The 13141-nt window shown below is 37.7% G+C and overlaps 1 protein-coding gene across 17 annotated transcripts in view; it reads left to right on the top strand.

The window, feature by feature from the left end:
- Positions 1 to 2478: 2478 nt before the first annotated feature.
- LOC117431624 (rap guanine nucleotide exchange factor 6-like) overlaps positions 2479 to 13141 on the top strand; it is a 76443-nt gene continuing 65780 nt past the window's right edge. For 11 of the 17 annotated variants that reach the window (XM_058996359.1, XM_034052757.3, XM_034052752.3 and 8 more), the window contains exon 1: positions 2481 to 3539. Coding sequence is in view for 16 of the 17 variants with exons in the window: in XM_034052757.3 (XP_033908648.3) it covers positions 3471 to 3539 (69 nt within the window). In the remaining variant the exon portion in view is untranslated. Of the gene's footprint in view, positions 3540 to 13141 lie in introns of all 17 variants that reach the window. The other 6 variants (XM_058996360.1, XM_034052763.3, XM_034052754.3 and 3 more) reach the window with 2 other exon arrangements.

Here is a 13141-nt window from a genome sequence, read left to right as displayed (position 1 = left end):
TGTGTGATTCATGGCCTTGGTGGTGCAATATGAATGGTACTAAAATACCATGTTCTGTCAAGTTAGACTCCCATCCCTGACAAATCAGCGTGTCAGTGTGAATACTTCCATAATAAAGAAACAAGACTGAAATAGGATATGACTGACACCAATCAGGAAGAAATTCATACGACTGTTAGTCACACCATTGCAATACTCCAATAAAGTTAAACGGCGTATTTCAAAACTACTGTTCATAATATAGTGCGACAAATACCACCAAAAAAATAAAATAAATAAACATATGGTGATAGCAAGAGACTCCTGCTAGTTGTAATCTGCTTTAGCAAAGTCCTGAGGCCCAGTTAAACAGTGTTATGTGTTTGCTGAGGTCCAGTTAAACAGTGTCATGTGTTTGCTGAGGCCAAGTTAAACAGTGTCATCTGTTTGCTGCCTCATTTTCAAATAACGTATTGTGTCTTTTGGTATTTTTCAGCAGAACTACCCTGATAAAACTGCACCAATGCAAATGTGCTCAGTACCTGTGATTTCATTATGCTTTATTATTCTGTGCTATGCTTCTAATATGCTAAACATTTATAGGGGCACACGTTACTCCTTTTTAGCTGTATGTTTCTTATTAAGTATTGATCTTTTTATTATTTCAGTTATTGATGAGATACATCTATCTGTTAGGAATCATTTATTCCTTACCGATCTAATATCCTCTTCATGCACGTTTTGTATAATTCTAAATCACTGTTTCTGCTCAGACCATTATTCGTCAGACTATATAACCATTAACAAAAAATTCAGAATTGTTTGTAGTTCTTTAACCTTGAGCCACACACAATAGGAACTGCCTGCTTGAAATGTCTCAGTAAGTGCATTTGGAGTCGCTCATCTGGTCTCCGTTGAGAGGCTGGAATGACAAAAGCAATTTTAAACTTTAGGAAGGGAAGGTGGCAGAATTTACAGCAGACTACGTTGTTCATAGGCATAGACCTCAAGGCTCAGTGGAATGATAGGCATTTCTAAATGGAATGCTCAGGCAACTCAAAAGCGGTTCTTTAGATGTAGAATCATTAAAGAATGGGACTCCTCGGGGTAAGGGTAATGTGACCTGTCTTGTATTTTCAAACGGATCTGTCACACAAGTGATCATCTGGAAGCAAGAGTAACTTAAAATAGTGTTCTGTTATATTTGTCTTTAAAACGGATCTTAATATCACTTTCACCTCCGAGTGTACATTTGTATGATTTCCAAACCGGCCTGTTCTGCACTGTGCTGCCCAGCCCGTGATAATCTTCTGCAATCAATGTATTTTATTTGTGTCCACCACCCTGCACCTATCCCTAAATTATTACAGCAAAAAAAATGTATTGATTACTGATAAGAAAGCATACATCCTAAAATAACAACAGAAACCATATGAGCGGGTCATCTCTGTATACAACAGCTAGATTATTTATGCACGTAAAATGACTATAGTTTAAATATTTTACTCAAGAAGCCTGGTAAATTATTATTATTATTATTATTATTATTATTATTATTATTGTCTGGTATTTAGGTCCTATATATAACCAGTCTATATATTTATAAAAAAGGGTGCAGTATGGGGTGTGTAACTGTTCTCTGTATATTTAATTGAAATGCTTAGATGATTTTCTTGTTCTGCCTTTTCCATGATGTATTCACGATGCTTGCTAATTCAACCTGGAAAATGACACACTGTGGAACAGGATGTGCAAGTTTCAACACAGTCAGGGGGAGCTGTAGCACACGGATATTTAAACACAAGATGCATCTTATAACAAACCTCAGATATGTCAACTATTTACACTGTATTTGATCATCACATTTCTTCTTACAGAAAGTACAATTTCCAGCCTTTTTATGTGTTTATTTATTTTTACTTTTGGTGCTCACTGCACACACCATTGCGTTAATCAGGGATATATCTATATCTGAAGTATGTAAGCTAAAAATAATAATACAAACCAATTTTTTATGTAGATACATAGCAGAAACATTAGAGGTGAAAATGCACAGCTAAAATAAACACTAACAGCAGTATCAACTTTTAACAATGCGTTTTGCAGTTACTGTACTGTACATACTTAATGTGTTTGTATGGAGAGATAGGGAGACCCCGTGCACTATGTTATTATGTCCCCGTTGGTATTTGGGAGTTGAAAAGGGTATTTATTAGAATTTAAAATCAAGATATATATTCTTTAATATCTACATCAGCCACCCCAAGCAAATACATTGTTCCTACATTAATTTTTCTTTTAAAATATTGTGACAATTACTATATATATATATATATATATATATATATATATATATATATATATATATATATATATTATAATCATTTAAAACTTCTTGTGTACCTATACGTTTTGTAACAACATGCAGCTATCAACAAACTGAACCATGCCCCGCAAAAGCCTCCCTGTCTCTTTAAATTCGTCCTCTCGCGATGTTTGTTGTAGCTGGGCTCTTTCCGAGGTTACTGCCCAATGCTGTGAATCAACTCAAGAGTTTCGAGCCAAGGGAAAACACACGGAGTCTGTGTCATTCTTCAGTCTAGAATAACACAGACACAAAGTTCATTGAACGTGTTCAGAACTAGCGACAGTGCACTTTTTACGAAAGCAGCAACGTATTCAAGTACTTCAAAGTTTTATTTTTGCTACCGCACGGGACAAAGGAGCATGGACGTTGTTTTAAAAGTATTTACATTTTTTTCCCCTGGAGTATTCAAAGTTAAGTCAACTCGGGCAGTTATTTTTATTTTTTGACACCAAACCACGTATGGCACAAATGAACATTGGAAATGCAGGTCTAGTGTAACTTTCTCAATCTTTATGTTGGGACAACGTTTAAATCAATGCTTTACGCCTGTGTTAGTGTTTTTTTTCTGTTGCGTTTACAGTCAGTACTGCTAGTCATCGGTACTAGTATAAACCAAATTGCAATTCTTATATTTATTTTTGAAGAGTTTGACTTGACAGTTTTTTAAAAAATTTATACTGCCGTTTTACTGGGATAAACACACAACGTTGTTGCTGATGTAATTTGCATGAGGAGCTCAGAGTAACACAACATCACTGTACACTTAATTTAAATTCTTGGTGCCATTTTTCTTTAATAAAGTAAACATTACAATGACATTCGATAGGTAGATGGGAGAAGATGGAAAATGTTCTCAAGACGATTTTTGTTTTCAGTCTTGTTAACGGCTTGATCATGGTGAGTTATTACAAAACACGGATCGCATTGGGGAACACTGAAGGATTCCTGGAAAACAGAACCGCGATCTTTATTTCAACTCTGAGCTAATGCGAGAAAAAAAGCAGAGCAGGACAGGATCTGAGATTGAACACCTTTTTTTAGTTGTTGGAGTGATTTGCCTGAACAAGCCAGCTTAGTTAAACGGGCGCCTTGGAATTCTGCTAAATCAGTTCCTGTGGAAATTATGACATCGTCTGTGGATATAGCGTTCAAACGGGCTTTGAAGAAACAGCCATTTGAAAGGACAGAAGAGGTAATTTTATTTCCATGTAATAGTATCTGTTTCATAAACTTTTGAGTCTAGCAAAGAATGCGGTACCATCACATGGGGGACTGTGTCTGTGCTGCATGACCGGTCTTCGTGGCATAAACATTTGCAAATTTAAGCAAGCACCCACCACACAACATTATTCATTGTTTTGTCACTGCTTTGTAGTCTTTATGCTACTAACACATCTCTGTTGCTTTATTTTGTTCGCGTCAAGTGTGATGTCGGTGGCAGACCAAATTACTTAGGGCTACAGAGAGTTTAAGAATCCCTGTCTTTAAATAAACTTCACAACTCTCAGGCAGCCTGGATAAGATATGCTTCTGTGGGCGAGCCTCGTCCATGACGCGATGTGGATTTGGGCAGCAATTCAAAACAGATTTTGAACTGCAGTTTTTATTTGGCATCGGGTGTAAAACTATTCTGTATAAGAAATTCTGTGCGACCCACGTACAGCAAACGCACCAGTACAGTACTGTAACAATGTCTTACTGTACACTCGGGTTTAGCACGCAGTATTCTTTTTTATTTATTTTTTAATATATTGGTGGCTCTACTAGGTTGGTCTTTGTACTTTTCATGATTGAAGCTGCATTCAGCTCTAGAGTAATGGCATCTTCTGACAACCGTCCGCATGTTAGTCTTTTAAGTCACGATGACCACACAGTAGTTATGATGGAGTAGTTATTAAATAGAAGTAGTTGCCTGGTTTGCAAACGACTCTTTTGTGCACTAATTAACACGCTGCTGACGTTTTGCCACAATGACGGTTCTGTGAGAGCAGCATTCTGGTTGTGGTGAGGTTTTTTTCTTCCTTGCCATATGTGTATATTGGGACATGCATATTATTGTTTCCCACTGTCTGACTTTAAAAGAACTGAGACAGATTAAACCATGCAGTATGTCCTAGTCAGCAAGTGGGTGGTTTTGTTTTGTTTTACTAGTTTTCATTCTCTTTTTAAAGCAAAAAAACAAAAACAAATACAAAACATGGCTTTGTTGTTTTAAGATACTGTACTGTATTTGCTAGAGGTAAAATAGCATTTTTTTTTCTCACACCCAAATAAATTATTTAATGTGGTGTGCCGTTTTATGATTGATATACATTTTTAAATGGAAAACGGGGACTTCCTTTAGCAGCTTTTTATTAGAAGGCTTTTTTTCAAAATAACTTTTTGTCATCTTCTGTTGTGGTTTAGTTATTGTGTCTGATATATATCGTCTTTTTAATTCTCTGTTAAGTTTTCATTCATCTCAGTTCGTGACTCTTCATACGCTCTGTCTAAAGCCTGCACCCCAGGTACTGGGCAGTTATAAACTTGCCCTCCCACTGCTTCCCTGACCTCTGACTCCTGGTTCTTCCCTGTGATCTGTTCCTGTCATGCACAAGTATCCTGCATTGTTATTCCATAGCTGTGGGGAAGCAGATTTATAGCAGCCTCAAATCTTTCTTCTCATACAGACAACCTACTGCACTACTTAACATTTATTTTACAGTCTCCATGCTGTATTTATTCAGTTTCATAAAGACGGGTCTCTCAGGTTAGTCATTAGTCATTGTGCTCCTAGAGTACAGTACATACCCTACAATCTTAATGCATGCGTTCTCGTTGTTGCATTAAAGATTTTCTGTCTATTGACATGATGTGATTTATTTTATGAGTTGTGTGGTTCAGTACAGGTTGTACTTTATTTTCTGTTTCAGTCTTCTGAATTGACCTGAGTGAGTGTAAACTGCATTGGATTTTAATGAAATGAGAACAGTGCTTTCTCACAGCAAGTGGCATGATACTGGAAAAGTAGCTTTCTGCTCGGGTGGCGGCAGACAAGGTTACAGTTAAAAACACAAAAACTAAAATGCGCGCTTGACCTACGGCATGCTTCTGTAAAACACCTTTTTGTGAGTCTTTAAAAATCTTCTTCCCTGCAGTGTCATTGGAATTGCAGTGCAGCAATGCTAAACATGCAGTCAGCACATGGTTTTAGTTTGACACATGGGAAATGCTGAATTGACAGCTCGCTGTTGTCTTTACTCAGTCACCTTAATTTATAGCACATGGATGCATCTGGACTAAAGCTGGACAAACGGTTCCAAACAATTAGCTGTTCATTAAAGAGTAGTGAGACTGTTACACCACAGAACCTTGCACTGAAACTAAATCAAAAGAACTAAAAATGTTGTTGTCATTTTAGACTTGATACTCCATGATGACATGTCATGTTCGGAAATCAGTTTGGGTAGTAGTTGTGCATTGTATTTCTTGTGAATGTTACTTCGTGGCCTGCTGTAAGCCATAGTTGGTTTGTTTTGGGTTAAAAATACAACTCTGGTGTAATTGTATACTCAAAGGTATTCCTGTGATAAGTGCTGCTGTAAGGTTATGAAAAACTGTTCTTGAAAATCCGTCCACTAGCAGTACAATATAATACTAAATAATCATTTAGATTGAAGCTGAAGGGGTGAGTTCTGCAGATTCTTGCTACTTCAGAGACCTGGGATCTTTTTAGCCTCAACTTGACTATTTATTTGGATTGCCTTATCCCTCCTAATGTGTGAATGCTAATAAAACACTTCAGTCTCTTTTGAAACATGTTGGATTGTTTAGTATGCTGACCCTGACATTATAGTCCCCTGACTTTAACCACACAACACAGGGCACATTCAGACATTCTGAAATAATGCCGTGCTGTAAACTGTGTTAAGGTTTGACAGCCATGTTGTGGATTTACTGGGTCAATGGTTGTATTATAATCTGGATGTGATTACCCACATTTAAGTAAATAAAAATAGTCAAGGAGGGGGTAAACCCCACAATATACAGTACCATAGAAACTGAGGGGGAAAAAAAATCAATCTTATTTCCTATTGTACAAAATGCAGTTGCAGTAATAATGAGCACATGATGGTTAGGGATCATGTGCACTGCATTCTGGGCTCTGTTGGAATCTGTTCCCCTACAAGCTGAACAAGTATTTAAATCAGGAAACCGTTTATAGAGCCGACGACAAATGAAAAAAATAAAAAGTACTTTGCCCTGTGTGAACAGAGCACCAGCCAGTTGCAGTGACAAGCTGTGTACTCACTTGTTGCCCGGAGTTACAGTAAGACATGTAAATAGTGATGCTGCATGTTGACTGTACAGTAGCTTTGTGCACTTGCTATAGCGTTACTATGGAGCTTCTGCACACAACTGCAAGGCACAGAGATCCTGTTTAGTTACTGCATGTCTTTAACAGCAGTAGAAATCCTTTTTTGTATCACAGCCATCTTCAGAATTGTTATTTTAGAGACACAATAATTGCTATGATTATTCAACTGCTTTTATTTGAAGCCAGTTCAACTATGACTTTAATTAAAGTTATTTGTTGCATACTGTGTGAAGCTCGTTTTCACAGGATACTGCTCCTTGCAATTTTGATCGCTGGTGTGTTTGGAATTGATTAAAAAGGGAATGGAAATTGGTTTTCAAAAGGAATTGGAAATGGAATTGGTTTTGAAAAACAGGAAATGACCTCAACCCCGTTCTTTGGCATTGATTTTGGAACTTAACAAACATTATCTGACTTCCAAGATGGAGAGCAAAAATGAGACAGTAGAACATTATCCTACTGTAAAAAAAATACTGCTGTGTAGGCTGACATTACTGTGCAGATCACTTTCTCAGACACCTGGAACCAAGTTAATTTGTGTCACGCATGGAAATGGAGAGGGTTGCCTTAAATCTTTCTCTATATGTGTTTCGGCGCAGAATTTTTTTGCAAAGTAAAATTGATGGCTTCTGGATGCAATTGAAGACGGGCTAGTCAGTAAGGTAGTGATTTCCGTGTCTGCACAGATCATTTATTACAGTAGGTGAAACTCACACAGACATGCAATATCAGAAAGTCACATCTCTCTGGATCATGTCTGAACAAGGATGGAGAGCCTGAGGGATCAGTTTGGATTCTGTCGGAACAGACACTAGCGGACGGGTTTAGATGTTTACAGGGTGGTATTTTTGGTTAATTGAGTTGTGTTTTGGTTTATTTGATGTTAAATTATTTTCTGAATAATTGTCAGTTTTCTCAGGTACAGTAGTTAAGCCCTTCTGTCTGCTTTTCTTGCATTCAGTGTTGTTCTACAGTAGTATGCACTGTCAGGCACTATTCACAGGTAGTATTATTCAAAAGCTCTGGATACTGGAATGCTGAGCTGCCATGTGGTGCAGTGATGTATTGTAATGTTAACGCCTACAAAATACCAAACGTGACAGAATTTGACTAACAAATGTGAACAGGGTGCAGCAGAGCTTATAGAAAGCATGTGCTGCAGCATTATCCATAGCGTCCTTCTCAACACTTCATGCAGGTCGTCCTAATGGGAATGTTTAGCCCTTCAAGAAGTAGTGTCCTGCCTTGATTAATTTGGCATTGTTTTTGTGGCTCCATTGTTCACTTCAGTCACATCTTAATCAAATATTGAATTTTCTAGCTGCTTTTACACCCACTCTTTGAGAGAATAATTGCTGGCGATTAAAGCTACTGTTTGTTGTTGACATCACTATGGTAACTTCGATTGAGTTCAGACTTTTCCTAATTTTGCTGTTTGTAGTAACAGCGTACTGCTGCAGGAACGGTGATGTTTCTTTGTTCAATAATCGGGGAATGAGCTGCAGTGTCGTTTTTACTAAAAAATAATTAAATGGCAAATGAATATTTACTTAGCATTAATTGTTTGAGAATGCTGATCATTTAGAGTATATTGTAAATGAATGAACATAGACCTGCATTGCAGTACATTTCTGATACTCGATGACTTATGCAGAGGAATGTAAAATATTTTAGGAATGTTAGTTAGTCATTTCAGATGCCTACCCTGGGGGTTTAATGCATAGTTAAGAACTGTGCTGGCCATTGTACTGTAATGCCTAATATGAATGCATCTCTAATGCTTCCTGTTAAAACAATGAGCAATTTCAATGACAAAGTAATAACTATGAACAAAAACGCAGTGCTTTATGTAAGTGTTAATCTTGGTTTTATTGTGCTATAGAGATTTAGAACCAAATTGTCTGTAATCCATTTTCTTTTTATGTAGACTCTCTCTGTAAATATGTGATCCAGTCCATGTATTGTATAACTGGGAGCTTCGAAGGCAGTCGTACAGTTACGTTAAATTTGACGGTAAATCTGTAACGACCCAACTTTAATCCGTGTTTTATAACTCTGTTATCTTTGTTATGTATGCCCTTTCTGTAAAATCACGTTGCAGGTGGAATTGTACAGCAGCTTGCTGATAGAACGGGTGACACATACTGTATTGTGTAACTAGAGGGAATTAATCTTTCCTTACTGATCACATGCACCTCCTGCCCACCCAGTATGAGGAGAACAGAGTGACAGTGTGAACAGGATGACCCAGGAAGTCAGCTGACCTCTCAAACAGAAGCCTGTGTTGGCTGAGCTGTCCTGCTGCTGCTTCACAGTAATGGTAAGAGCAGACCTGAGACATTGCCCTTAATCACCAGCCATTGAACTGTGCAGTTTAAGAGACTGAACATCTTTTATCACATTTTGTTAATCACTTTACATGAAAACAGTGTGTTGTTCCAGATGTTCTCTGAACTTCGCTTCCTGTACAGTATGCTGATGACCATGGCAGAATTCCTCACTGTAACACATCTAGCTGCAACATTCCTGTAGTGATACTGTGCTGATCATCCGTAGTCAGAATACAATCAGTGCTCAAGTGATCATTGGAGTGCAGAAATGAGTGTACTGTTCCCAATTGTAGTTAGAGCAGGCTAGGAATCAGAGTGAATGTTCAGAAAGCCAGTGCAGGCTGAGGTGGAAGAAGCAGGTGAGAAATAGTTCTGACCTGTGTAGACCTGCAGACGTCCCTCACGACACAGTCACAAGATTTGCAAACAAAACCTGTGGGATTGCACACATTACCTGGAGTTGTCATGACTGTAGATCTAGAAAGACATCTCCTCTGTGACTTTAAGGCCGCTGACTGCAATGGTAAGTGTTATGCAGTCATGGTAGTCTAGCTCTCATTCATCTAAAATGTGCCAAACTTTTCAGAGAAAGCTAAACATCAGCCCGGCATAGCTTTACAGTACTGGACATCTAATTGGCAATGAGGCCCAATGGTGAGCTAAAACCTTGAAAAAATGTACTGTATGCGACTTTGAAGTGACTAGAATGATTTCTTTGTATTCACATGGAACATTTCTACATTTTGGACAGCGTGAGAACATTTTGAATCCCTTCTGATTACAGCAGCTAGACTGAGGGCTGATGTTGGAGATAGTGGAGTAAATCTTTATAAGTGTAGGGTTGCACAGATTGGAAAATGGAACAGACGTCATTCTTGGTTCCTTCTGAACAATCCGACTTGTGTAAATAACACTGGAGCCTCTTTGCAGTAGGACATGCTGGGGTTCACTCATTGGAGGGAGAAATCAGATCCCTGTCATTAGCCAACCCCTTTCATCTACTGTAGCTTTAATTGAATTCAACAAACAGTTAGGCCTGTATTCGTTTGCAACGCCCTCTGATTAAATGAAATAAACTCCACAGTACTGGCAGTGATCATATGCATTTCTGATAACAATTAAGGGCAGCTGGAAAGCCTTATGTGGTAAGGGAGCCAAGCTCCAGTATACACTGCAGCGACTGTACCATTAGAAGTGCCTGACTGAGTGAGTGAGTGTTATTGAGAGAAACCTTAACTGGGCCAATGGTAGGTACAGTAGCTTCACTGCTTTTATAGAACTTTTATTTATATATATATAATTTGCTGGCGATTAATGCTACTGTAGGCACTGTAGCAGTCTAACTGCAAGTTGATTCTGTACAGCAGTTCAGCAACTATTTAAAATATTCTGGTTTTGTTTTTAAATACGTTTTAAATAGAATAAAATATGCTGTAACCTAAATCTAAAATCCAATGCATGTTCAGAAGCCTGTCATTTTCCTTTAAGACTTTGTTGCGAAGGCTAGTTTCTGCTTTGCATTCTGCTTCCAGTTCATTTGCGTTTGTCATTATAAAAACAGACCTGGTGTACAGTTTTAAAAATAACTCTGACAGACCACACAGTCCTGTGTTATTTTCTGACTTATACTTTTTTGGATAATTAACAGATCTGAAGAGTGTGCAGTCATTTGTTCCATATTGGGAGATTTACACAGTCAAACTACAGCAGCCTGTAATTAATTCATCTGAACATGCATCACAACAAGAGTAGGCCTATACAATAGTTTTTAGTAAATACAGAGTTGAGAAACGGACAGTATTTCTTTAATGAAAACCAACCCCTCATCCTCTAGAAGCTGAATTTAGTGGTTGCTTTAATTGGGAGAAAACTTGCCTCCCCTTTTCAGTTCATACCAAATAGGCTTTTTATTTTGTATTGCAAGCTCTCTCTCTCTCTCTCTCTCTCTCTCTCTCTCTCTCTAAGAATAAAGGAATTTACATGTAAACCTAGTGCAGTAAAGTATAGAAATCAATATCATCTGCTATGCCAGTCAATTCAAATGCCTTACAAGCTTTGTGGACTTGAAGCTTGAATCCTTAGAATTTAGATTATAATTCAGTAACAAGACCATGCTAATATGAAACAGTGGTTATGTACTGTGCATGAAAGAGGTTCATTGTAAACATCTTTCCTATGCACAGTTCTACAGGTGCCCCCTCTTGAACCTTGCAGATTTTTTTCTTCATATTTTTCATATTTAATTTTTTTAATTAAAATGTATTTTCTTCTTTGTATGTGTTCTTTGTTGTAAAACACTGCATAGCACAGTATCTTGAAATATGCCCAGGTGAAAGGTGAATGCCAGTAACTCTACTGACAGCACAGCACAGAACAAAACAAGTACTGCACACGTTTCACCTGCTGTATGCATGTTCATACTCCAAAACAGTTGTGTTGTGTTTGTTTCTGCTGTGAACGACGCTGTGTTTTGCTATTTGTTCAGTGGGGCATTCAGCAGTTTCTGTATCGTGTTTGATGCAGGATCCGTTCCCTTACAAAGCAGGAAATGAATACCTGGCCACCAACCATATATGTTTGTTTTGTGATCTTAAGAAAACTGATTATTTTCTTCTTTTTGTTGGAATGCAGTTTGTGGTTTTTCCATTAACAGATAACCTAGTTTAACATTACCTTCCTCACAAACCAATTGGCTTAAGTACTTCACACAAAGTATGCATTCGAAGATGATTTATTTATACAGTACAGCAGTTTGGAGCTGTGACTATAGCAACCAAAACAAGCTGCAGTGCTAATCATATTGTGTCCTTTTTAACGTCACATGTCTTCACAGTCATGTTGTAGAGAATTTCCATCAAATGTGATGGAAAGATCCAAACAGGACGCATCTGCTGTCAAACATGCTGCGGACAGAATCTGACCAAAACTGATAACACTGCGCTGATACGAAACTAGAGTAGAGTCTGTATGGTCTGAATAAATCAGGGATGGAAATAAGACTCCAATTGCATAGCAGTTTGATTCATTCCTGGTTTTACTATTGTTACCTACACTCGCAGTAAAACCAGGAATGGGTGAAACCGCTATGCAATTGGAGTCTTATTTCCATCCCGGTAAATAAATAAATCGCTTACAGTAGCAAGTCTAAATTTTCATATTGTTTCAGAGGAGGAAAGCGTCCCAAATCAGAACAAAATATCAAAAAAGTTGTTAAAATGCTGCTGTTGCTTAAATGTTCTTCTGTTCAGTTTATCTAAACTGGGGCAGGTCTCAATACTGCTGTTTTTGTTTAAATCATTAAAAGAAAGAGTCTTTGAAAACCATCTCAAACTCTGTGTGTGAGTGTACAGTTTTTTAATATTGAAATGCTGACCACAAGATCTGTACATTGTAGTAAAGTCTGGTTTACAGTATGTTACTGAAGAGCGTGTGTGATTACTGTAATTGAGACCGATAGCAAGCTTCTAGTCCTGGTTTCCAGTACTGTACTTTAGCTCTGCAGTTTGTAATTGTACTGCCCTTCATCCTGAGGATCATTTATTATCAAAGCTTTCCATTTTGAGAGGCTGGTGGTTTGAATCAAATTGCCCACAATAGAACATATTTAAGATGCAGCGGGTAATTAAGTGTTTAAGGTAAGAGTGTCAAGCTCTTTACTATCTAGAGTTAGATAGTTAATGCAGAAAAGTGTTGGATCATCAAAAGTGGATTTTTTTTTCTCCAGTTAAGTCACAGAACACTGTGGTTTATTTTGCTTATGCCAATATTTAAGCCTTTACTGTGTGTTTTTAGTCATGATTTCACCGAGTACAGCTGTACAAAGAGAAGACAAAGCATTATTTGCACCACTAAGCAAACGGCAAACGTTTTGTAATGTGGAATTTAATGAAAGTGCACCTAATGACAACCCCCCCATTTCTTAATTATTCTGTAATGTACTAAAAGAGGTTTAAACTTTACTGTAAAATACATCTTGTCACATACATGTGGTAAGATACTGCACTGTATCTTTTGTACCAGTTCAAGTGCAAAGCCATGGGTTGAGGTTCTGTTACAACGTGCACATTACTGGGGGGGAAAAAAGCGGGACCACCCAGAGGTGTATTA

This window comes from Acipenser ruthenus, chromosome 22, assembly GCF_902713425.1.
Source record: "Acipenser ruthenus chromosome 22, fAciRut3.2 maternal haplotype, whole genome shotgun sequence".
Lineage (NCBI taxonomy): Eukaryota > Metazoa > Chordata > Actinopteri > Acipenseriformes > Acipenseridae > Acipenser > Acipenser ruthenus.
Note: the sequence above shows the minus strand (reverse complement) of the source record. Positions and strands in the feature narration are given on the sequence as shown.